Raw genomic sequence first — 26656 nt, forward strand, 5'->3', positions numbered from 1 at the left:
AGTAGATATCAGGTCCTTTTCCCTTCTGAGAATTTATTCAGTGGAAGATGGTTGAGGATTGTGCTATATATACATGACTTTGCATTTCTGAATCAGTGTACTTTTTGCTGCCTTATAAAATGTGTGTGATGCATTTTTCCCACATGAAATTCTGCAACATCTCTTTCTGGAATCCAGAGAAAATCTTGTCTGTGACAAAAAAAAAAATCATTGAGGCGTCAAAAGGGAGGGTGGGATTTGCATAAAAAGAAAACAGTGTGAAGAGACTCTGGAGACAATTAAAATCTAGGATTAGTTAACTTTTTCAGCAAGAGGAAAATGCAAGGATCCTTTTATCTTTACTTGCCTCTTGTCCTCAACAGATTCTCTTTGCTGGGAAGGGTTTTAAAGGCCTCCTTAAAAAAGTGGAGAGATTTGAAATCTTGAGTAACTCCTGATTCTTTTATGTAAAATTTCACGTGATGTTAATCTGCTGAGCACTTCACAGTAAGTGTGTGCTGAAACTGTAACAATAATTAGAGAATTTTCAGCTGGATCTAATCCAAAAATCAGATGTCAGACCTTGTCCAAACTTTACTGAAATTAATTATCCAAAAAGTCTTGTGATATCTCACTGTTCTGGCATTGCCATAACTCTGCTCTGTCCCGGACTGATACTTGATAATTGCATATTCCATCATCATAGTACATAGGAACTTCCTCCTGTACTCACTTTGTCCTATCATATTCATCTCAGTGATTTAGGGAATGTTCTTCCATTTCTTGATTTATGAGGAAGGCAAGTATTTATTATAGGGTTCACATGACATTAAATCTGGCTTTTTCCCCTTATAGCTTACCCTCTTATATAAACCTGTGTATGAACTAGATTTTAGCTTTCTTGTATTTTCTTTTTTTATATAATTTTTTTAAGTTTATTCATTTTGACAGAGAGAGAGAGAGAGAGAGAGAGAGAGAGCATGCAATCATGTGGGAGAGGGGCAGAGAGAGAGAGGGAGAGAGATAAATCCCAAGAAGGCTCTGCCCTGACAGTGCAGAGCCAGATATGGGGCTCAAACTCATGCACTGTGAGATCATGACCTGAGCTGAAGTCAAGAGTTGGGCACTTAACCTACTGAGCCACCCAGGCGCCCCAAACGTTTTTATTTATTTATTTTGAGAGAGAGAGAGAGAGAGAGAGAGAGAGAGAGAGAGAGAGAGAGAAAGCACGCATGCACTAGTGGGGGAGGGGCAGAGAGAGGGGGAGAGAGAGAGAGAGAGAGAGAGAGAGAGAGAGAGAGAGAAATATCCCCAGTAATTTCTGCACTGTCAAAGCAGAGCTTGATATGGGGCTCCAACTCAAGAACTAGGAGATCGTGATCCAAGCTGAAGTTGAACAGTTAAACGACTGAACCACCCGGGTGCCCCTCTTGTATTTTCTTTACTCAAGGATTATTTTGGTGAAAGTTTAAGGGTATACTGTAGAAACGTGTAAGTTTAGAGGGAATAGATTCACTGGAAGTAGTCAGGAAAGGATGTGTGACAGAGTCAAGAGAAACTGATGTGACCCTTCAGGTTAACTAAAAATTACGCTCCTAATCCATTCTCCCTCTAGTGCCATGCTCCCTAGTATGTGATTAACAAAGGCTTTCTTATGAGAGCCAGGGTTAAGAGCTGGTCAAGCAGCCTTTTGTGACTGCCTGACCTATACTGATATATTCATTCATTAATTCACTCACTGACTCATGTACTCATTCAAGTATTTAGTAGCCAGTCTGCATTGGGAGTAAAATGGCTAGTAGCCTGCTGGTTAGTCATATTGAATAAAGTTTTTCTGCCCCACCTCCAAAATCCACGGTGTCCTTTGGATTAGTGGGAGTAACACCAAACACATCTGAATGAAGGGGCATGCATCTACTTGTGGACATGAAAAGGTCTGAAGTCCACAGGCTTGGTGGAATTTGGGGAAAGCTGATGAGGGATGGAAATTTGAGAATTTATGGAACAGAATGTTCATTCCATTGACTGGGTTTCCTCAATTCTGAAGGTACTCTCCTAGTTTAAAATTTCTGAGTAGGTTTAGTGTGCTGCGATTTCATTCTTATCCCACTCCCCTTCTCTCAAGCTGTAGTTGAACTGGTGGTGTATTTTACAGTTGAAGATGTCTCAGAATTGAGGTGAGCTCTACAGGCCGGAGCCTCTCATCACAACCATAAAATGACAGGTTGTAGACTTGAGGCTTCATTTAAAACGCGTCTTCATTTTTCATATAACATGTAATTTGAAAAATATAGGATAGGAAATATATTTGTATGAGTGGACATTTTTCTGTTGTATATAACATGTTTTATAAATATTTATTGTGGAAAACTTGGAAAATGTAGAAAAGTATAAACAAGAAAATGAAATCAGACTTACTCAATTCACAGTCAGTGTTTTGTTTGTTTTGGTGAATAACCCTAATCTATCTCCCTCCCTCTTCCGTTTCTCTTTACCTGTTTTCTTTCCCTCCTCCTCCCCTCCTCCTTCCTATCTCTACATCTATCAGCATATCAATCTCAGTCTATGGATTTCTCCCCCAGTTTCCAGTTTTACTTCACTTACTGTTTTATGTTTACTCTGCAGTTAACAACATGTAGGAAATATTTTCCCATAGTTTTAAATGTTTTAAAAAACATTTTCAGTTCAATTGTACATTATGTCACAATTTAATGCATTATGTCACTTTATTGTTAAGTGTTCAAGCTGGTGACAGGTTTTGTTTTGTTTTGGTAGTTATAAATAATCCTATAGGATCATCTATGGGCACAAAGTTTTGTATGTAGTCCTGGTCATTTTTTTTAATATAAAATCTTAGAATTTGTATTGCTGGCCTAAAGGGGGATATGTATTTTGAAGGTGTTTGATACACATTAGGGAAATATTCTGATTGGTTACCTAAATTTAAAATTTCACTTCTTGGGGCGCCTGGGTGGCGCAGTCGGTTAAGCGTCCGACTTCAGCCAGGTCACGATCTTGCGGTCCGTGAGTTCGGGCCCCGCGTCAGGCTCTGGGCTGATGGCTCAGAGCCTGGAGCCTGCTTCCGATTCTGTGTCTCCCTCTCTCTCTGCCCCTCCCCCGTTCATGCTCTGTCTCTCTCTGTCCCAAAAATAAATAAACGTTGAAAAAAAAATTTAAAAAAATAAAATTTCACTTCTTATATAGAAATTATCTGGGGCTCTTTAGTTTATGGAATTTTCATCAGTGATCTTAGGGATGAACAAACTTTAGAATTCAGGATTATAAATAAAATCTTAAAAATATAAAATCTTTAAAAAAAGAATTCAGAATTCTAATTCAAAACAGTTTGACAGTTCAGAGAATTGGTTAGTTGATGCAAAGTTTGGTAGCGAAAATGAGGGCAGGAGAAATAGGGCAGGTAAACATTGCCAGAGTACTGTTTACAGAGTAGCCATTTCTGCATGCATTGCCAGAAGGAGAATACAGGGGTCCTAGGGAATGTGACTAGATTTTTCTGTAGCCCTATGGGGGACCTTGCCATGGTAAGGTCTGTTCCCAATTGTAAAGAAAAAGAAAGCTCATTTTGAACTAATGTTCTATTCTAAAAACACTGTTAAAATTTTGTGTTTTCTGCTGTTAAGAATTCAGAGACACTAAATACCTTCTTGGGGAACATTAAATGTTCGTTTTAATTATTTACGATAATTATTTGAGCATAAATTGAATTTTAAAAAGACTTTCTGAAAGTTACTACTGATCTTTCTTCAATTAAGTATAGAATGTGTTTGGGAAGCTCATCTTTTTTCCCATGAATTTTCAGGGGAAATAGAATTATCTTTACCTTGCAAATGGCACTCTGAGAATAGGAATGCTCTTCTTAGATAAAAACAGCACGTGTTTATAAACACACACACACACTCCAAAATACGAGGAAGCAGTTTAAAAAGCTTCTGTCTAGGTTCTGTCCAGCTGTAGGTTGTAATTTTGTGTTTTTTTAGTGTAATTTATATGATAGAAGGCTGTACCAACATATCTATTAGCAATTGTTTCTCTTCATTTGTTGTACAATTCTAATTAATGTTCAGACAAGTGACCCTGGGATAGTTTTAATCCAGAAGGACTTTATAATTTGATCCTTTTATGTTGTTGACTGATATTCAGCATGGTTTGAAGACTATTAACAAATCACATATGATGACTTAAAAATCAGAGCATTTAATTAATTTGCTTGCTTAAATCAATTAATTAAATATCTTTGCAAGACAACAGGGAGTTTGCTGTGTTTTCTGCTATCCAGAGAACTTTGTTGTCTTGTGCTAATAAAAAGTTTTTTTTTTTTTCTTTTCAGGTTTTAGCCTGGATTCCCACCATTCACAAGTGAATATCAGATCCTTTTCTAACCAAAATACATTGTTACTTATTATTTTCATTATTGTTATTTTTATTTTTTGTCAGGACTGTTACATCTGATAGTAGGCTTACTTCTTTTTTTTTTAACGTTTATTTATTTTGAGAGAGAGCATGTGAGAGAGCAGGGGAGGTGCAGAGAGAGAGAATCCCAAGCAGGCTCCATGCTATCAGTGCAGAGCCTGATGTTGGGCTCGAACCCACAAACCTTGAGATCATGACCTCAGCCAAAACCGAGAGGCAGAGGCTTAACCGACTGAGCCACCCAGGTGCCCAGTAGGCTTATTTCTTTGGGGAGGGTCATCCATGCTCTGTGCTCTCGGCACACAGGTGTTTCCTGAAGCACTGAGAAGTGCTGTTCACCATTGCTGACACAGCAGATGAGGGATGAACCAGCCAAGTGAAATGGTTGCTGTGAAAGCTAAAATACGCGGAGCTATAATTCTAATTAGTTTGTCTATGTTAACAGTATCTAGTCCTGGGTGTATTATACAGCTATGAAAGTCTAAAAGTATAGCAGGCATACCTTCTTTTGGAAATCTATTCTTCATAATTTTTTTCTAATTATAATCTGACATATGTTCATTGGTGAAAATTAGGAAAATTCAGAGAAGTATCTTCAAGAAAATAAAAATCAGTCACTCTATAGTAGAGATAAATCCTATTTACATTTTTCGTATTTCCCATTTTTTATATAATTGGGATCCTACTACATATATATATAATTTTATGCCCTCACTGTTTTTACAGTCAGCATATCATTAGTACTTTCTCATGCTAATAAAGAATATCTCTGAAAACCCTATTTGGATAGATAGTATTCATATGAATGGTCGTATCATTATTAACTATTTGGTTGTTAGCCCCAGTTTTCAATTATAAATTATTCTGTTATGAGCATATCATACATACATTTCTGTGTTGCTCTTAATTATAATAAAACAGCATTATGCTTCCTCTTAGATTGTGTATTTTCAGTGTAAACTATAGAATATCAGATAGGTACACAGTTTTGTGGGTGGTAATAAATCTGAAAGGATTTGATATGGTGGTATATGAATCGTTTTTTGAAGGATGCACAGCAGGACCTTGGCAGCTGTGAGAGTCATAGTGTCACAACTGGGGAAAATTCCAGAGCAGAGATGTGAATGGGAACGAGCTGAGACTGTGTGCATCTGTTTGTATGAATATGATTTAACCACAGTGGAAGGATAGGCTTGAGAAATGGAAGACAATAAAGTGTGAGATGTGGAGTAAAGAATTTGAACTTGTTAGTAGAATAGATGTGGCAACCAAAGTCCTAAATTTTCTGGACCATTGTGCTATTCATTACCAATTTTTATGTAGCACATTTTATGTGCCAAGCTCCCCCTTGTGGAGGTCCACAAGGGGTTTATACTTCGGTATCGGTTGTCGTATTCATCCAGTGAAGGCAGTGTGTGTCCTCACAGATACATTCCTATAGTTAGACTGTGATGTAGTACTACTTTGGAAAAGTACGCTCATGGTGGCAGTTGGAAATCTTTGGAGGCACAGAATCAGAGCAGAGCCACAATTTAAACGATGCACATATTTTAAAGATTGTTCTCAGTATCATTGGAGGGGCCTGGTTAAAAGCAGCAATGTAGTACTAAGTAGTTAATGGTTCAATCGGGAAGCAGGGACTGTGAGACTTAGCAGAATGAGTTAGAACAGAAGGGCTTACGTTTAAAGAAATGGTTTAATTTAGTGGTTCTGATTACAGAGTAGACCCTTCAAAATGTAAGAGCCTCAGTGCCTATCCCAGCTTTGGTAGATCTGAATTTTGGGGAGCTGGGACCAAATATATGTAAATGTATGTATTTAAAAACCTCCCTTAGAGATTCTGAAGTGTGCCTCTGGTTAGAAAACACTAAATGAATTAATGTGTGTTTTTTCCACCCCAAGAACTTGTCAGATTGTCTGAACCTGTGGTTTTGAATTTTAATACACTTAGTATTCATGTATGTGCATTTTACTTTTGCATATTTTGCGTACTCTTTTCAGTTCCTGAGAAATTGTTTTCTGTTACTTGGTGTCAAGTTGTATTACAAACTTACTAATTAGTGGTACTCTGCAAAATCAATTTTGAGCAAATGAAATGCACTCCAAAAGTTAAAAGGAATTTCTGTAACTTTTTTCCTTACTAACTCATAGGGACAAAAGCCAGGATGGATGATCAAGCATGGTATTTGAGAACTTCAAAGCTGGCTCTGGCTGTGGCCATTATCCGCTCAAAACCAGCAGACAAAAGCAGCAGAGAATACACAGAGCACCTTGCGAAGGTGGTGTCTGAGCAGGAGTCAACATGGAGATCAAAAGTCGAAGCCTTGGAAACTGAAGTTCTGCAATTACGTCAAAAACTTCTTCTGAGCAGGATGTGTTCAGGATTGCTTGAGACTGGTGAGTGTATGAAATTGTCTTCTGGTAATATATCATTCTGGTTTTTTTAATTGTCTATTTTTAATTTAGTATAATTTTTAAAAAAGTTGAGTATAGGGGTGCCAGGGTGGCTCAGTCGGTTGAGTGTCTGACTCTTGATTTCTGCTCAGGTCATGATCCCCGGGTCGTGGGATCGAGCCCTGCCTTGGGCTACCGGGCTGAGCATGGAGCCTGCTTGAGATTGTTTCTTTCTCTCCCTCTGCCCTTCTTCCCCTCACTCTCTTTCTTTCTTTAAATAAATAAATAAATAAATAAATAAATAAATAAATAAATAAATAAATTGAGTATAGTTGGCACACAATGTTACATTAGTTTCAGATGTACAGTTCAGTGATTCCATAGCTCTATATGTTATGCTGTGCTCACCATAAGTATAGCCATCATCTCTCCTGTTATATTGCTATTACAATATTATCAACTCTATTCCTTATGCTGTGTCTTTTATTTCTGTGACTTAATGCATATCAGAGGCCAGTGTCTCCCTCCCTTTTCACTCATTTTACCTAGTCGCAACTATCAGTTTGTTGTCAAGTGTCTGATTCTGCTTTTTGTTTGTTTATTCTTTTTTTTTAAGATTCTATTGATGAGAGGAATCAGATGGTAAATACTTTCTCAGTCTGACTTATTTCACTTATATAATACCCTGGGGGGGGTGGTATAATGACCTAGGATATACCTTCTAGGGTAGTATCATACCTCAGATGACATGATCTCATCCTTTTTATGGCTGTATAATATTTCTCTCTCTCTCCTCTCTCTCTCTCTTTCTGTGTGTGTGTGTGTATAACATTTTCCTTACACATTTGTCTATTGATGTACACTTAGGTTGCTTCCATTTCATGGTTATTGTAAATAATGCTGCAATAAACATAGGGGTTATATGTAAGTGATGAATCACTAAATTCCACACCTGAAAGCAATTTTACCATAACCATATATATATATTTATATATATAAATATATATAAATATATATATATTAGAATTTAGATAAAAAAAATATATATATATTAGAATTTAGATAAAAACCTGAAAAAAACCATAGAGGTACATATATCTTTTCTTGCTAAGTTTTCATTTTCTCCAGGTAAATATCCAACAGTGGAACTACTAAATCATATAATATTTCTATTTTTAATTTTTTTTTCAACGTTTATTTATTTTTGGGACAGAGAGAGACAGAGCATGAACGGGGGAGGGGTAGAGAGAGAGGGAGACACAGAATCGGAAACAGGCTCCAGGCTCTGAGCCATCAGCCCAGAGCCCGACGCGGGGCTCGAACTCATGGACCGCGAGATCGTGACCTGGCTGAAGTCGGACGCTTAACCGACTGCACCACCCAGGCGCCCCTATTTTTAATTTTTTGAGGAAACCCCATACCATTTTCTACAGTGGTTATACCAATTCTGTTTTATTTAATCTTCACAATTATTTAGAAATTGGTTAGTTTTCTAAAACTAGACTTCTTCTTGCCCTATAAAGATGTTTTTATTTGTAGTTGTTCATTAAAAGTTTATTGTTACTTCCTAATGAATGGGGCTACATTAGACATTGGGGTGGAGTTGGAGAATGAAAGTAATGTAGATTGAAGGCAGTAATGTTTTAAGTTTACTGGATAAAAAAATTTTAAAATCTCATTACTCAACCTTATCATTTTGCTATGTATGTTATGTTACACTTATATTAAATAATTCATCCAGCAGTCATATATCAAGGACCAGCAATGGACCAGTATGCAGTGAGTGGTGAGGACCCAAAAAAAACCACTTAAGGTGCTGTCCTACCATTGAGTACCTACAATTCTTGCAGGAAAATGGACCTTTAAATAATTTACTCAGTATGATAAATACTTTAATAAAGATATTGACAAAGCACAGAGGAGGAAGCCATTCATTCTGCCTGGTTTTTGGAAAGACTTCTCAGGTCTGGCCCTCAAGGATCTATCTACTAGTCAGTGGTCACAGAATGTGCAGCAACAGGCAGGAACATAATCAAAGGCAGGATACTTACCTTTTTAGGATACTTGCAGCATTACATTTCAGAAGTGGCCAGAACACCATGTAGGAGAAAGGAAGAGAGGTGAATTGGCCCAGGTTCAGAAGGGCTTTGAATGTCAACCCAAGGACTGTTTTATTTTATTCCCTATGGTAAGTTGACTGTGCGATTTATGGTCTCCCTACCACCCTTGTGAGAGTTGAAAGCAGGGAACTCTTAATAAATTACACTGGGACAACAGGCAGAAACCAGGACTCACTTGAGCAAGCTGGAACCTGTGGTTACTCCATTCATCAGGAGCCATACAACTTTTTTCATGCACAGAATTGACCCTTGTATTGGGACTGGGAAACAATTCTGGTGATTTTTAAAGAATGTAAACCAGATCATGTGACTCCCTTGCTGAAAACTTCTCCCTGGCTTCCAATCATGCTTCACATTAGATTCAGACTTACAATCATGGCCTGTGATGCTGTGGGTGATTTCACCTCTATTTACCTCTCCCACCTTGTCCCATACAACCTTATGTCCCATACATTAGGCCCTAGTTACCATGGGCTTCCTTCCAGCCTTGGACCTTTGTTATTTTGTCTCTTTGACTCTCTTTGTGACTGGCTTCTTCCCTTCCTAGAGGTCTTACTCTAAATAACACCTCCTGGGGGTGCCAAGTTGGCTCAGTTGGTTAAGCGTCCAAATTCATCTCAGGTCATGATCTCAGGTTCATGAGTTTGAGCCCCATGTCAGGCTCTGTGCTGACAGCTTTGGATTCTGTGTCTCCCTCTCTCTCTGCCCCTCTCCCACTCATGCTCTGTCTCTCTCTCTCTCTCTGTCTGTCTCGCTCAAAAATAAGCATTAAAAAAATTTTAAAAAATCGAAATGACACCTCCTCAATGATCACTCTATACACATAGCATTCCCCACTAGTTTTTTTTTGTTTTGTTTTTTTTTGTTTTTTTACCCAAACATCCCCTGTGGACTGTTTGTTTACCTAGTTGGTGCCTTATCTCCTGAACTAAAGTTTAAGTTCAATGAGGAGTGGGTCTTTGATTTGCTGAGCACCCTCTACTAAATACCCACCCCAAAGCCTGATACACAGTAAGTGCTCAATAAATATTTGTCACATGGCCATGGAGCAAAGAAGGTGTTTCTGGTCATGGCAATGATTCGAGGGAAGGATACCAGTTTTAAACATTTTACCAAAACCATATGAAGAATGATGAATTGAAATCGATCCATGATAGAACTGAAAGGAGGTGAGACATTTAGGAACGATTTCAGAGTAGACACTTCAGATATTTGTAAATGATGTCAGAGAGTGATTAGGGACATGGAGGCATTTGGGATAGTGAGGTCTCCAATCCCCGTTTATTGAATTTATTGCAATGCTTTGAATCTTGAAAGTGAACACAGAAATAAGTTTATAGGATAAAATGTGGAGTTAAGGTTTGTCTGAGTATAGGCTAGTTCCTGAATATATAGGGATTATGTAGAAGGAAGGTGGAAGGATGGTTCTTAGAGTCAAAGGGGATGATGAACAGGCTGGAAATACAGACATAGACTTAGGATCCGCTGACATTTAAGTAATGGTTGAAGTCTCAGCCAAGGATGAGACTTGCAGGGAGGACGGAGCTGGGAGGTTGGGGGCATTGTGGGTCCCAACATTCCAGGGGTGGGCATGGGAAAACGAGCCATGAAAAGAATATGACTGTCCCATTAGGAATGTCACCTAATGACTACACATTAGCAGGTGTATTACACATATGATTGCTGTGGGGAATAGGGTACTTACTAACTTTACTTTTGGGTATTATCAGGAAAATCTGCTAACCTAATACACAGATGTTACTAAAATCTCATTATTATGTGAGTGAAAATAGTGTTATAGAATTTATAGCCACATTTTAGTCTCTCTAGAGTCTTTCTAGGTAATGGGCTCTTTGTACTCAATGAATGCAAACACAATCAATATTCTTAATTATTTTATGTGCAGTTATATGATTAATAGAATGGCACACAAACATTTCCAGTAATCTTAAACAGACTCTTAAGAACATCTGTGATATCAAAACCGTTGTTTACCATCAAGGGTCTGTTTATACCGCTGCTCTAGTGGTGTGCATGATTTGTTTGGAACATGAGTATGCCTGACAGTGAGAACCTAGGTGAGAACTTGTTCTCACACCGAAAACTTTCACTTACAATGCCTGTGAGAGAAATCTTCAACTACCTTACAATTAAAATCAGTTTTACTCGCAGCAGGAGCTATAGGTAAAGCGTTTCCACACAGATGTTTGGAAGTAACTTGTCTCTCCATCTGTTAGCTTAAACTTGAAAAATGAAGAATAAATAGATGGATTCAGATAAATAGAGTCGCTATTAAAGGGGAAGGAACAAAACCTAACAAAGGGGGGTATTAGGTTGATAGGAAAATAAAAAAGGAACACAGCTGTTATTTAAAGATACATAATTTGAGGGGCACCTGGGTGGCTCAGTCGGTTAAATGTCCGACTTCGGCTCAGGTCATGATCTCACAGTTCTTGAGTTGGAGCCCCGCATCAGGCTCTGTGCTGACAGCTTGGAGCCTGGAGCCTGCTTCGGATTCTGTGTCTCCATCTCTCTCTGCCCCTCCCCTGCTCATGCTCTGTCTCTCTCTCTGTCAAAAATAAATAAACATTAAAAAAGATAAAGACATATAATTTGAAAGACTGATGTAACTTACTCTAAGAAAACTCCATACCTGAGATTCAAAACTATATTATAGATATATTTATAATTTTTTAACATTTTTATTTATTTTTGAAAGCATGAACTGGGGAGGGGCAGAGAGAGAGAGAGAGAGAGAGAGAGAGAGAGAGAGAGAGACAAGATCTGAAGCAGGCCCCCCGTGCTGACAGCAGAAAGCACAAAGAGGGGATTGAACTCATAAACCATTAGATCATAACCTGAGCTGAAGTCGGACGCTGAACCCACTGAGCCACTCAGGCACTCCTAGATATATTTAGATTATCAAATATTGTTGATTGGGATTTTCAGGATTGCTTTACATATGCAACTGTTCTCAAGTGTTTAGAGACAGCAGGCCCTCAATAAATGTTGAATGGGATGCTTCTTGACAGATTGACAGAGGCTGGGGAACTTAATTTATAGCATCAACTATCCATTGAAACAACTGAGCAACCCAGAATTCAATAAAGCAGAGCTGAAATGGCAAAGTAAACAAATAAGAAAGTATGATATAGTTTATCCAGCATTTTGGGAGCTCAGCTATGTCTTTATTCTGATTTATTTTCCCACAGCTTCTTAGAGAGAGATATACTTCTTTATTATATTTATTAAACATAATAATACACAGACTGTACACAGAAGGGATAAATAGAACTTGTTCTTAGAATTCTGCTACATTGTAATTTTACTTAAATGCTCCTTAGTAGTGGGAGGAAGGAAGGGAGGAAGGATCAAAGAAGCACAGATAATCCATTGACACATTTCCCAAAATCATTTTGGGTGATGTGTGGCAGGTGCAGTTAGTTGTCTACTCAATATTTAGCTTTCTGCTTCCTTCCTAAAGCACTCCAATTTTGTTCTGAAGAGATGTGCTTATTCCCAGTGGGTTAATCCATGAAGGGCTTAGATTTGTTTTGTCAATATTGTTCTAAGGTTGGGCAGGGGCCAGTGAAAGGTAAAAAGCAATCTTCTGAGCTTTTGATAAAGATTTGCCTCTTTGTATGAATAGACTGAGGCTCATGAAAGAGAGCAATTAAAATTTTTTTTTTTTTATGTCAGCCACTTGTTTCCTGTATGCGGCACTGCCAATTGAAGATACGGAGCCTGGATCTGTGGTAGCCAGTTTGCAACTGTGAGGCAATATTGAGAAATTAATGCCAGCACATTGAGGATAGTGAAATAGTTGGGTGAAAAGAACCTGGGTCCTTCCTGACATTGCTAAGCAATTAAAGCAACGCTAGGATTACTTTATTAGGAATGTTTAAAAAGACAAACAAGGGTTTAATCCATTGTGTCCATGTGTTTCCTTCCTTGTATCTGAGCACATCCTAATTTGTAGAGTGGAGAAGGGGTGGAGGTCATGAATAAATTAGACCAGCGCTACTTTTTCTTTAGCCGAGAGTCTTCTTGATCTATAGGGGAGGAAATCAGTGAGAAAAACTATGTTCTTTGTTCTACAACAGCTTCCTGTTAAAGATGGCTTCATAACGTTGGCAAGAATTTCATGTGTCTGAGTAGGTAAGTGAGGGAGACCCAGAGCATAGAGACTGGCCACTAACAGGCATTAGTGGGTGTTCTTAATTGTTGACTAGGGATTGAAGAGGACATAGTAGCAGTTGCAGGGCCTTATTAGTGGGATAAATGGCATTGAACTTCAATGAGCAGATTTAGGATTAAAACTTGAGTGTGTATATGTGTGCATGAAGGTGGGACAAGCAAGGGGAATCTGGGCAGTTGCAATTATACAGTAATTTGGCATTCATGGGAGGGAAGTAGATGATGTGTCAGGTATATGCTTTTTCCCCTATAATTAAAATTTTTTTTTAATGTTTATTTATTTTCGAGAGACAGAGACAGAACATGAGCCGGGGAAAGGCAGAGAGAGAGGGAGACACAGAATCCAAAACAGGCTCCAGGCTCTGAGCTGTCAGCACAGAGCCCAACTCGGGGCTTGAACCCATGGACCGCAAGATCTTGACCTGAACTGAAGTCAGTCACTTAACCAACTGAACCACCCAGGAGAGAGACAGAGAGAGATGGGCACGGGAGGGGCAGAGAGAGGAGGAGACACAGAATCTGAAGCAGGCTCCAGGCTCTGGGCTATCAGCACAGAGCCTGATGCGGGGCTCAAACCCATGAACTGTGAGATATGACCTGAGCCGAAGTCGGATGCTCAACCAACCCAGCCACCAAAGCGCCCCACTCCCCCCTACAATTTTGTCTTCATAGATGAGAGATAGGCCCTGGATGAGCAGATGGCTATAGTGAAAAGAAAGTGAGAGGGGCGCCTGGGTGGCGCAGTCGGTTAAGCGTCCGACTTCAACCAGGTCACGATCTCGCGGTCCGGGAGTTCGAGCCCCGCGTCGGGCTCTGGGCTGATGGCTCGGAGCCTGGAGCCTGTTTCCGATTCTGTGTCTCCCTCTCTCTCTGCCCCTCCCCCGTTCATGCTCTGTCTCTCTCTGTCCCAAAAATAAATAAACATTGAAAAAAAAATTAAAAAAAAAACAAAAAACAAAAAAAGAAAGTGAGAGACAATGAAACCAGATTAGTTCATTGATTTCCATGTTTATTTAGTAAATGTTCACTGAATGCAGAGCTCATATCTAGAGTGTTTGGGGGTGGGTGGTGGTGGTGTGCTCAGCAGCACTATTATTTTCAGTTGGACTTAGCTTTTCTAAGTTTGGGGTCCTGGGAAACAACTGACTGACTAGATGGCTTTAGAAGCTTCCCTTCCCTCTAGCTGACAATGCTTAAGTTTTCCCACCCCCTGGTCTGTTGTCCCCTTTACTGCTTTATACTCTGAGGATCCAATCCTCAGTACTCCCATTACCTGCCCCAGATCCTACTTCTCATGTTGTATGAGCCTGGATTCAGGAAAAGGCTTTTAGCTACATCGGTGTTGATGAGGGGTCAGGAAGGGGCTGGACATCGTAGTGACCTGTGTGCACTTTGCCAGACCCAGCACGGAGCTTGTCTTTGTCTCCTGATTGCTGCTACTTTTCTGGTCCCGGCTTACTCAGCCTCTGTCCCATGCCACCCTGTCCCAAACCACATACTGAGGAGACATCAGAAATAACTGACATCCAGTCATGGTTTTGGAGCTCAGTGTTTATATGTTGGGGCATTCACTGTTTTACGGATGCTGAAAGAGCATGGAAAATGAATGCATAAGTATTTCTCATCTTAGTTTTTACATAGGCTTTTATGATATAAATTATCAAATATAATGGAAATTTTCTTAAAATTGCAATTTATTTGAAACATACATGCATAATGTACATGAGTGTTAGAAAATGTGCCTCTAATTTAATATGGATTCTAATGAGAGCCTTCAAAATAAAGTACATTTATAATTATACATCAGAGATGCTTCACTCATTACATAAAAATTGAATTAATCTTCTGATATTAGAGACCATCAACATACAGAGAAATTAAGGTTAAAAAAAGCTCAGAATAAAGTAAATGGCTTTAGTAGTGACAAGGCAATCCTTTAGACATGTAAACATCTCAGTTATCACAAGAGCTGGCTCCCATAGGAATGGGGGTGGAGAGAGGAATGGGGGTGGAGAGAGAGGGGGTGGAGAGAGCGAGCAGGAGTACCAGGGAGGGCCTGGGCCTGAAAGAAACAAGGAGCTCCGGAGGCTGGGCTCAGGTGGGGGCAGTGTTCCAGGTGGACATCATCAGCCCTGCTCTTCCTCGTATGAGGCTCTGAATCTCACTGTGTGTCACAACCATCTTCTTTGTCTGAGCTGCATTCCAGGGAGGTATCGTGAATGTCCAGGTAATCCCCTAATTAGGGCGACTCTACTTTGTATCTCTGGATTCTTTCTACTTCTCTCCAGTCCAGTGCCACGACCTTGGTCCTGTCTGATTTATCCCAGTTAGACTCCGTGTTTAGAGTTGAAGCCTTGACCTTGGTCCTGCCTGATTTATCCCAGTTAGACTCCATGTTTAGAGTCATAGCCTTGCCACTTTCAAAGCTAGATTGCAGCCCAGACTCAAGTCTTCTCATTTACTTCAGGTTAAATCTACAGCTCTTAAAATAGGCTGCAAGTTTCTCCACTATTTGGCGCTTGCTTTCTTCTCTAGCCCAACCTGTCATCACTATGTCCTCGACATTCTGCACTGAAACGCGCAAAATTTCTTTCACTTTACTCGAATCCACCTTGTTCTCTTTCAGTTCTAGGCTTTTACACGTGTTGTTTCTCTCTGTAGGATATGTTCTTCCAATCCTTTTTGTCTGGTTGTGAGCTATTCTTTTTTTCTGATGTAGTTTTAATACCCTTTCTGCCTTTGCTGACTGCCTCCTTAGACTAGATTAGATTCTCCTGCTGGGGGACTATACTATTCTGTACTTTTCACAGCATTTGTGAGCCAAATTGTAATTGTTTAAGCAGCCTGTCTTCCCTGTAGGACCTAAAGCCCATGCTTGCAGGAGTGTGCTTTTTCTCATCACTGCTGTATTTGTAGGGTTAGCACAATGCCTGGCATGAGGTAGTGGGCGGCTGGGTGGGGGAACTTGGGGATATTTGTTGAATGAATAAGTTTAGACATGGTTTATGTGAGTGTTATTACCTGGAACAAAGGGGCCTGGCTGATTTGTCATTTCTGGGTATCTACAAAACCACTATAGTGCTGGAGGAGGATCAGGAGAGCAAGACCAAAGCATCCTAGGGAAGGAGATACTCACTAAGGTAGGGTGAGTGTCGGGGCTCCTACCTTTGAGGGAGCCATGTGTGCATAGATAGTTTGACCAGAACTGGAGAAATGGAGAGTGAGAATTCTGTCTTCTCATCTATGGAACAAAAGCTAAAACTGTTCAAAATACCTTTGAACTCCAGGATCTTTTTCAGTGTAATTTTTTTGAATAGTTTAACCTGTGGTAAAGTTTAATCTGGCCCTTATATTTAGGATTATGTTTATTTTTTGCAGGTTTTGTCTGTGCTTTTAAATGCCCTGCTGTTTCTCTGGATTTGATTTTGTAGATTCTGTTAGAAATCTAAAGGTATCATTGAGGATTCTGAATTTAATATTTTGACCCTAGACATCTTGAAATTTATTTTTTACAATAAATTCATTGTGGAGTAGAATCCAGTTAGATGACCACGGACTGTAGTTTAGACTGGGAAAATTAATGGAGTAATAGCAGTTTCATTATCAAAGCAAGACGGAAACTGGGTAAATAGGGTAAATGGGAGAAGGCTTGAGATTCTACAGTTCTGATAATCTCTCAGGTGATGTTGATAGTGCTGGTCTGAGGACTAGAGTTTGAGTAGCAAAGGACTGTGGACTGTTTTGGGGTGGAGTTTGTTTGTGAAGGGAAGGAGAAGAGGTAGGTTGGTAGCTGGAGAGGGGGCAAAGTAGAGAGAAAGTTTTTTATTGTTAACATAGAAAAGACATCAGCACGCTGGTACCTTGGTAGGAAGGAATTAGTAGAGAGGGGACAGTGGAAGATTTGGTAGGAAGAGGACAGTAAAGGAATCACAAGGGCTTGGGACCCGAATCCCAGAAGAAATATGGAGCACAAGTGTTGGGCCTGGCCCTGGACCTCAAGAAGGGGCCAACATTTCTTCTTCTGAGACTCTTTTGAAGGTAGGAGTAGGTGCCCCTTGATTCGTGTTTTTGCTGAGTTCATTCATGGCAGCTGTCATGTAAAGTTCATTTTTGTTCCCTTCTCCTCCTCCAGCGTCCCTTAGTCTCAAATCTGTCCCACTGTTCCGTTGTTGCTATTTCAAACTGCTTTTGGATTTTCACTCTCGTATTTCTTTGCCTGCTGCTTCAACTCTTGTCTCAGCCATCTCCACCTGGTGCCTCGGTTGTAGAAAATTAAATGAGGAAAGCAGAATTAAGTAACTTGCCAAAGGTCAAACAGATAGTAAATGGAGTGGAATTCTTGTAAAATTCTGGAACAGTGCTTTTCTAGTACTTTGAGGTGTTTTCTTAAACTGGTGGTTCTCAAAGTGTGGCCCCCGGCCACCTGCATCAGTATCAGGTGAGACCTTGTTAAAAATGCAGATTCTCAATCCCACCCTTTGCTTACCGTCCGTAATCAGAAACTCTGGGGGGTAGAGCCCAGCGACCTGTGGCTTAACATACCCTCCAACTGATTCTGATGAAAACCGAAGTTTGAGAACCCCTGGTTTAAATAAATTAAAGTGAAATATATGTTCAGGGAACATAATAAGACCTCTCCAGAAAATGGGTCAGTAGAAACCTATTCATCCCCTGTTTAAAACATGTAAGTGATAAATCCAGAGGGATTTGTAGGCTAGCCTCTGAAAGATGTCTTAATACCAATAGATAATATTTGGCCCTGGTCACCCAAGAATTGAGAAAGTGTTCACTGAGAGCCTGAAGGAGCTCTGACAGATAGTAGAAATTAGAGAAAATGAACAGAGAAAAACTAGTAACCTTGACATCATTCTAACAACTGTGTTTCATACTGTTCCATACTGTTCAGTGAAATATCTGTATAAATATAATAGGAATCCAAGGAATGTATACTGTTGATTTTTGATGTAGGAGAACTTCTCTCTTCCTTCTTTATCCCCTTTCCCTTCTTTCCCTCCCTCCATCCTTACTTCCCTCATCCCATCCTCATAAGTGCTGGTATGTGCTATCATAGACGATTCTGGATACAGATATCCTGGTATATAAGATGTGCATTTGTGTAAGATAGCCCCTCCCCTTTTTTGCAGGGGAAACATCCTTTTTAATATCTGTTTTAAGTAATTTTGAATACATCTTGTAGAGGAAAATTTTGGGATCAGAAATGTAGGATGCTTTATCCTAAAATTCAGTAGAAAGCCTTAAATTCTGATTATACTATTTTACCAATCCTTAAAAAGTACATAAAGTAACATAGCTAAAAAGAACTGTATTGCAGCAAATGAATGCTAGCGTTTTCCAGGCAATAAGACAAAACACATTTACTCATAAATAAAGTCTCATATCATGTCTGTGGAACAATAAACACACACACTTGCATTATATTCTTGGTCATACTGAGAAGTAAATAGCTAACTTCAGTACAAAATGAATTTGAATGAATTCCTAAATTGAATATGAAGACAAAGCAAGGGTCTCAGTGAAAGTGGCAGAAAACCAGCAGCAAAGTACTGCGCTTGGGGAGTGAATATGTGTAGGGGAGGGGCTGCACGGGGGACCACCCTTAGCTCTTCTATCATTTATGTGGGAGGGCTCATTACCAGGAGGAGCCTCGTTATGCTTTCCTTATACTGCAGGGAGATGGTGGTCTTTTCACTCAGGTCTCCTGTTTTGGAAACCTCATTTATGTGAATTTTAAAATTTAAACTGCTTGCAAGCATTTCTTAGAGTTAGCATGAAAAAAAAATACATCAGAGAGCACTCAGCTGTGGGGTATGTGGGCTGTGAGGGAGACCCAGGTTGTGAGCCGCTCTCAACTATTCAGTGAATCCATTGTTTCCCATCATCAATTATTTTATAGTGAGCATGTGATAATTTTTCTTGTTTTCAGTCTCTCCCATTTCTGTCGGAGTCAGAGAGAAGGATTGCCTATGTGTCTTTAATACACTCAGACCATGTCTGCCAAGTTTTACACTTTGAAATAAAGAAGGGAAAGATTGCTTCCAGAGAAAGCTGGTTCTTCATGCTTGCAGAAGCCTAGCTGTAACAATTCTGCATTACTCTTTTAATTAATAAGTCACATGAAGAACAAAGACTAAGTTGCTTTTGTGCCCTCCCTTGGTGCTTGATTCAGCAAGATCTTTCACACAGTGGTTTTTCAAAGATGTTTCTGGGCTTGATATTTGATTTATCACTACTGGTTAGGCTTGTAAATATTTGTAGCAGAAATAATTTTTGTGACCTAAGGCCAGGTTTTCTATGTAAAATGCAATATAAGACATACAAAATGTCAACATTTTATATCAGTTTGACAACTAACCACAGTGGTGTAGAAGTAACTGATAAAAATTTGAACAATGCTTCTGATCCTTGTACATACTTTTTATTGTATTTGAAGTTTTTCTAATTCATCAATAAAGCAGAATATACAGAATTTAGGCCCCTTTCTCCTTTCCATTGATACTCCAGTAACAGGAAAAAGTGACCTTATTCTTCAACCCAGGTCATACAAATTAGATGATATTTTGCATATTTTAATAAACTGTTTTGCTAATAATTGGGCCTTTAATAACTCTGAAGTTGCTTCTACCTGTGTACTTTATGAAGTGTTTATCCTGTGAACCACAAGGTGTCTCATCATATCGGTAATTTCCAAGCAGGAGTCAGTCCAAAGTAGGCCAAGTCCACGCTGGTGAGCTGCTTTGTGTGGCTGTGCAGCTCTCTGATGTCTGATGGGGCGAGAGATACAGCAGGAGCCAGACCTGGAGAACTGTATGCTTCAGTGATCTGTACTTTTCCAGTTCCTCTGAAATTTTTCTTTAAAGAAGTGCTTCGTCCGTGTACAGACGTCTGTGATGGTGAACACAGTGATAACAAACTTAACCGCTCACTTACCTTTTTAACAGCAAATGCCATATGAGTCTAGGCCTTTTGTACCTATAGGCCCATGTGAAAAAGAAAATTACCATTAGTCAGATTTGCAACTTTAAATTTAAAATTTTATTTTTAAAGTGTCTTTCTGAAAGACTTTGCCTTCTTTGTAGACGTGAGGCTAGAGTTTCAGATGGTGACCCTGAACCCTGCCTGTGCCTTAGAATCGCCTGAGGGGCTCTTAAAAATCCTGATGCCTGGGTTTCCCCCCAGGCCAATTATATCATAATCTCTGTGGATTGGATTGAAGCATCAGTATTCTTTAGTAATCTCTAGGTTATTCTAAAGTACCCTCAGGATTGAGAACCACTGGTGTAGGCAAACTTTTATTTTTTATTATTATTACTTTTTTAATGTTTATTTATTTTGAAAGAGAGAGCACATGCTCATGCGTGCGCACGTGCACACGCACACACACACACACACACACACACACACACACACACACACCAGCAGGGGAGCGGCAGAGAAAGAGGGAGGGAGAATCCCAAACAGGGAGCACTGTGAGCACTGAGCCCGACTCCGGGCTTGAACTCATGAATCATAAGATCATGACCTGAGCCGAGATCCAGAGTCGGACGCATAACTGACTAAACCACCCAGACGTCTCTAAGGCAAACTTGTATATTCTATATTTAACTCAAATGTTCGTATTACACGTTTTCATTGTTAATCCTACCTAGTTTTAATACCCTTATTTCACTAGGGCTATCTCTGTGGTATGCTGCAAATCTTTATTAGAGTAGAAGACACTGCTTTTGGCCCACTGGGGGGAAACATCTGACTATAAAATTAGTCTACATTAATGTCCTGACACCGGTGAGAGGGGACGGTGGGTCTGTGGGCAGCTGGGGGAAGGACCGTTTAGTTGTCTTCATACATGTTTGGGTATGCTCGCAACACGGATGGGTTTGAAGTTGGGTCCTGGGTGGGCATCTCAAGCCTTTTTGTGTGAATAGTGAGCAACTATAAAGTGAAAACTGGCATTTGTTCCAATCCATTTTTTTCTTCTCCTGTAAGTGTAAATAGTAGCAGATAGCTCCTTTTACCCTGTAAAAGCAATGTCATAAGGCATTTGTTTTTAAAAATTAGGGAATAGTTGTATCTCTGTTCTTCCTTCAGTATTATTTGTTTATTATAGTAGGTAGCTTATTGAACAGGTTGTGGTGCACTTGTAAAATGGATCTCCTTATGTGATTGCCATTATTTCATTACTATTCAGAGTCCTTGAGTTAGTAGTAATACTTAGCAGCCTGTGATGAGTCAAAAAACCTCTGGAGAAAGGTCATTTCACGTGTAATAGGTGACTTCTTGTACAAGTAGGCTATAAAATCTTATTGGCAATACTTTTGAGACTTTTCTGAGAAATCCTATATCCATTGATGCAGAGATGTTTTCTACTGTGTGATTTGTCAGTAAATATTTAAGTAACAGGGCACTTGCTTTTACACACAAACACACCCCTTAGTTGTTACACTATAAGCCTTGTGGCAGCATGGTCGTAATTTAGGATTTTGTTAACAGTGTTAACTTTACCAAGAATTCTCAGCTATTAAAATTTCTCAGATAACTAAGAAAATATATTTTAAATAGTTCCATAGTAAATACTCTTTTTTTCTCCAACTATTTAAAATTTTCTACATTTATTGGGAAGTAGTACAGTATTTATGGCATGAATATCATGGAGTTATTTGTTTACCAGAAGGCATCTTGGAAGAAAATAGAAATGATGTGACTGTAACATCCATACTGACACACGTTTGAATAAAGAAAGGGTGATGCCTAGAGCACCATACTTAACATATAACAATTTAATGCACTAATGAATGCTCATCATCAAGGTCAAGCATGCAGGAGATACTCAACGATTATTTTAAGAATGCACAATCATAAATGATGGAAGAAAGATCCAACAGAGGGCACGGAGGTGTTATTGATGGTGGGAAGGGTTGCTGAGGGCAAACTCTGGAGGTAGATTGCTCATTGGGAAGAGCAAGAGGGTTGGAGTTAGATGAATCTGGGTAGAATATCAGCTCGACCAACATTAACTAAGTTCTTTTAAGCAAATCACAGATCTCACAGGAAACACACTTTTCTCCTCTATAAAATGAGGATGATGATGAGAAGGATAAAGATGGGCAATCAAGGTTAAGGGGGAATGCTTGGCACCAAGCTTCCTGATGCAAGGACAAAAAGTAAATACGTTTCCTTCCTCCTTGGCCTTGGTAGTCTGCTGGGAATTGCCATTGATTGCTTAGCAGCAGACGAACCTATTTTTTTTTTCCTTTGGACATGAGAATTTCATTATTTAAATCTGTCTTGCAAAGACCTGGATCTATCTGGTTTAGCAGATTCTACTAGTAGGAAAGAAAAGAACAAAGGTTTAAGGGTGTTTAAGGTTTTTTTCTTTCCAGTAGTAAAACTTTTCTCAGTTCCAGTCCAGTAGCAAACGTGGAAGGTCCTCAGGCCTGGCAGCCTGATTTCTTTCAGTAAACTGCTTAGAAAATTTTGTAGGAATTCAGCCGCTACTCTGTTTAATTATTTTGAGAGATACATTAATGAAACTTGATTTTCATTCTCTACTCTGTCTCTATATTGTTACAAAAAGTTCTAATCTGATTTCTGTCCTGTTTTGATTTCTCAGTCATGTAATTCGATGTGTTCTCCTTCCACAATGAACCCTGTGATTTTTCTTTCATCAGGAAAATGTCATCACTCCTTCCTTGACTGTTTCAAGAGGTTTCTCTATAGGTTATCTGTCACACACCTTATTTATTTATTTTTTTGCCTCTGCAATTTCTTCTAAGATAGTTTAGATCATGTTTTAAGCAGTGGATAGTTTTCTGTTGTCTAGGAGCAGGTTGCGTTCAAGTTCTTTGCCATTGTGAACTCGGAATCTTTTCTCAGCCCCGTACCGTACTCTTGGATGCCTCTGCTTTTCTTCTGCTCCAGCCACACCTTTTCTGAGCCACTGCTCAGGCCACTGTCGCTTTACCTTTGCTCACACACCTTCCTGGTAGGAAAGGCCTCCCTGTTGAAAACACTGTCGTCGATCCCTTGACTCTCGTATTCTATGGAATCTTTCAGGTTTGCCCCCAGTTTGAACTAATTCCTTTGTGTTTCTTTTTTTTTTTAATTTTTTTTTTCAACGTTTATTTATTTTTTGGGACAGAGAGAGACAGAGCATGAACGGGGGAGGGGCAGAGAGAGAGGGAGACACAGAATCGGAAACAGGCTCCAGGCTCCGAGCCATCAGCCCAGAGCCTGACGCGGGGCTCGAGCTCACAGACCGCGAGATCGTGACCTGGCTGAAGTCGGACGCTTAACCGACTGCGCCACCCAGGCGCCCCCCTTTGTGTTTCTATAACAAATCCCCTCTACCTCGGTACCTCTGCTTGACACTAATACCTTTTGCCGTGTAGCAGAGGTATTTGTTGGCTTGCCTTTTTCTTAGTTCTTTGATCGTAGGAGGCATGACAGTTAGGTCTATGACTTTTGGCTATATCCATATGTTCTTATTTACCATGTGAGTCCTCTCAGCCCTTCTTCCAGTGCCTTTATATTGTAGCATCGAATACAGCATATGTTCTGTGGAATCATCTATTCTGGCAAGGCAGAATATATTTAGTGTGGTTTGTTTTCTCCCTGAAAAAAAAATGTGTCTTAATTTCATTTTTAATGTTAAGAGATTATGTTGCTCTTTGGTCAAGTTTATTTAATTTCCTAGGCCACTGAGTTTTATAATAAGTGATGAACGAATGGACCATAATACCAAAGCTGTGTTGTCCTGCTCTGTAACTCGGCCTCACAAGTTATGAAAACCAGAACCTCTGAGAATGGACTTTACTTTCAGGACTATCAGTGGAAATGAGTTTTGCTTGGTTAGTAATGTGGTGTCTTCAGAAAATTGACTTTGAGCTCTCCTTTTTACTACCCACAAGAATATATTTTAATCATAATTGGCAGTGTGATAATTGACTACCAAGCTGTCTCTGGCTATGCCTCTTTTTTTCGGAATTAAGAATATTTTTGCTTTGTCTCCTTCTGCTAAAGAACAGATTCTATGGAATTAAGTATATGACTTTTGGCCACATCCGTATGTTCTTACAAAGTTGTCATTTGGGGATTTACTGACAGATAGACTATACTTTTAAAAGAGAATGTTTGCTATGGAAATGCGTATGTCTCCAAACAGTGCCACGTGACTGATTCTTGGTCTTCATAACAAGCTGGTAATTAGTCATATACTTAAAGCATATGATGAGCTATTCTGTCATCCATCAATTGTTGTATTCCGTGGTGAAATGAAAGACATCTCATTCCTAGATTCAAAATTGGCCAGTTACAGTATTTTTCTATTTCTGGATTGTCTGTCAGTCTAAAGGTATTATCAATATTTTCAAGTCTTGTGAGTTTTTAGAGAAAAGGGTCATGTATGTGGTTCTACAATGGAATAATCTTCACCTCTGAGCTTTTACAATGCTTTTCTTATAATGCTATTATAACATTCACTTAGCAGAAATTGCTGATGATCAGGTCAAAAAGGATTTTGCATTTTGGGAGAGAAAGGGAATGTGCATTTAACGAGCCAACATTTTATAATTTCTTTTTGGTACCTGCAAGATCCATTATCAGATTCCTCTTGGAGTGACATCTTTGTATGAAAAGGAGTGGTGATTTCTGAGCCCTGCAAGGGTCAGCGAGGGTCTTGGAGCAGGATCCCCTCACCTGGGTTAACAGACTTTATGGGAACTGCTAGCACCCTGGGGAGATAATAGGTAAATACATCAAGGCTTTGAAAGGCACTTGTAGGATGACAGGCTTGTACCATGGCTTGTTATTATAATTTTCAGCACTTGGGAGAAACATTATCTTTAGTCACCAGAACTGAAGATTAAAGGGGATTTTATAAATGTTGTGTGTATCCTAAGACTTAGGGAAGCCTAAGTTATTTGAAGATATATGTTTCACATTTACCTGGGGACAGACTGAACTGTTACTGATTCTGAACTAAATAAGAAAGTGATGTTGGAAGGTAGTATTGCCCCACATTGGGTATAAATAAAATATTATTTTAAGTGATACTAGCAAAATAACTGTGATCACCTAAATTTTGTGTTTTCTTTTCCTCTGGTTCATAGAAAGCAATTTCCTTAGTATTTGTGATTGTCAGTAAGGTTTTAAACATTGGTTTTAGTAGTGCAGAGTGACTTTTTGATAGCTTTTTAAAATGTTTTTATTTGTTTCTGAGAAACAGAGAGAGAGAGAGAGAGAGAGAGAGAGAGAGAGAGAACATGAGCATGGGAGGGGCAAAGAGAGAGGGAGCCAAAGAATCTGAAGCAGGCTCCAGGCTCTGAGCTGTCAGCACAGAGCCTGACGCAAGACTTAAATTCACAAACTGTAAGATCATGACCTGAGCCGAAGTTGGAGGCTTAATTGACTGAGCCGTCCAGGTGCCCCAACTTTTTGATAGCTTTTGAACAAAACCTAGATTTCAAGGACTGGCTTTGATATGTCATAAGTACATAATAATAAAATCTTGAAACCAAAGCCTGTAACCACAGGCCTATACAAAGAAGGCTTTAAAAAATGTTCTAGTCAGAGGAAGGCCTTATTTCTAGAGATGCAGCTGAGACTTGGACCATCCCTGTAGCAGTTACCTGATTGAGATCTCTCTCTGCTTGATCTGCACAGATGTACATCGGTCAGACAAAAATGGGCTTGACTCTGTACCAGGCAATTCAATGGCCACAAACAGGCAAAGCCTACACTCATGGATTTACAAGTTGGATGGTACTTTATAAGATGGGTGTAATTTAGAGAATGGAATTGAAACGTGAAAAAATTGGAGGGTGAATTAGAATGAGAGACTTCGTATTGTGTTTGTTCGGGTGTGATATAGTACACATTATCATTTAGGTGTGGATGCCTGTGGGTCAAAAGACTGTAGGACACTGAAAGACAGTTTAAAAAAACCAGTTATCAGGGTGCCTGGGTGGCTCAGTCGGTTGAGCATCCGACTTTGGCTCAGGTCATGATCTCGCTGTCTGTGAGTTTGAACCCCGTGTTGGGCTCTGTGCTGACAGCTTGGAGCCTGGAGCCTGTTTCGGATTCTGTGTCTCCCGCTCTGCCCCTCCTCTGCTCATGTGCTGTATGTCTCTCTCTGTCAGAGATAAACATTAAAAAAAAAAACACTTATCTTTTTCTTTCAATCCAATATTGAAGATCTTCTAAAATAGCCCAAAATAATCAACAAGTAAGTGCTTAAATGTATGATATTTGCTCAGTACTGTGCTTGACTTTCAAGATTGGAAAAAAAGAAGTTTATTTGCTACCTATTGTGAGTTTATTGTCTGGTTGGAGAGGCAAGATCTCCTGAGATGGACACATATAAAGAACCACATATGATGTATACAGTTTTGTTTTGGGTTATATTTATTCATGGTCACTCATTCGTTAGTTGATTCATTTCCTCAGAAGCTGTGATTTCTGGAGGTTGTGGTGAAAAAGAATGAAGAAACAGAATCGATACTCCTGTGGAGTAGGCAGAC

The 26656-nt window shown here is 39.5% G+C and overlaps 1 protein-coding gene across 1 annotated transcript in view; it reads left to right on the forward strand.

Moving 5' to 3' along the window:
• The first annotated feature begins 6559 nt into the window (after positions 1 to 6559).
• MEI4 (meiotic double-stranded break formation protein 4) overlaps positions 6560 to 26656 on the forward strand; it is a 187068-nt gene continuing 166971 nt past the window's right edge. The window contains exon 1 of the mRNA XM_043591863.1: positions 6560 to 6807. Coding sequence (XP_043447798.1) covers positions 6576 to 6807 — 232 coding nt within the window. The 5' untranslated portion in view covers positions 6560 to 6575. The remainder of the gene's footprint in view (positions 6808 to 26656) is intronic.

Source organism: Prionailurus bengalensis, chromosome B2, assembly GCF_016509475.1.
Source record: "Prionailurus bengalensis isolate Pbe53 chromosome B2, Fcat_Pben_1.1_paternal_pri, whole genome shotgun sequence".
NCBI classification, from domain to species: domain Eukaryota; kingdom Metazoa; phylum Chordata; class Mammalia; order Carnivora; family Felidae; genus Prionailurus; species Prionailurus bengalensis.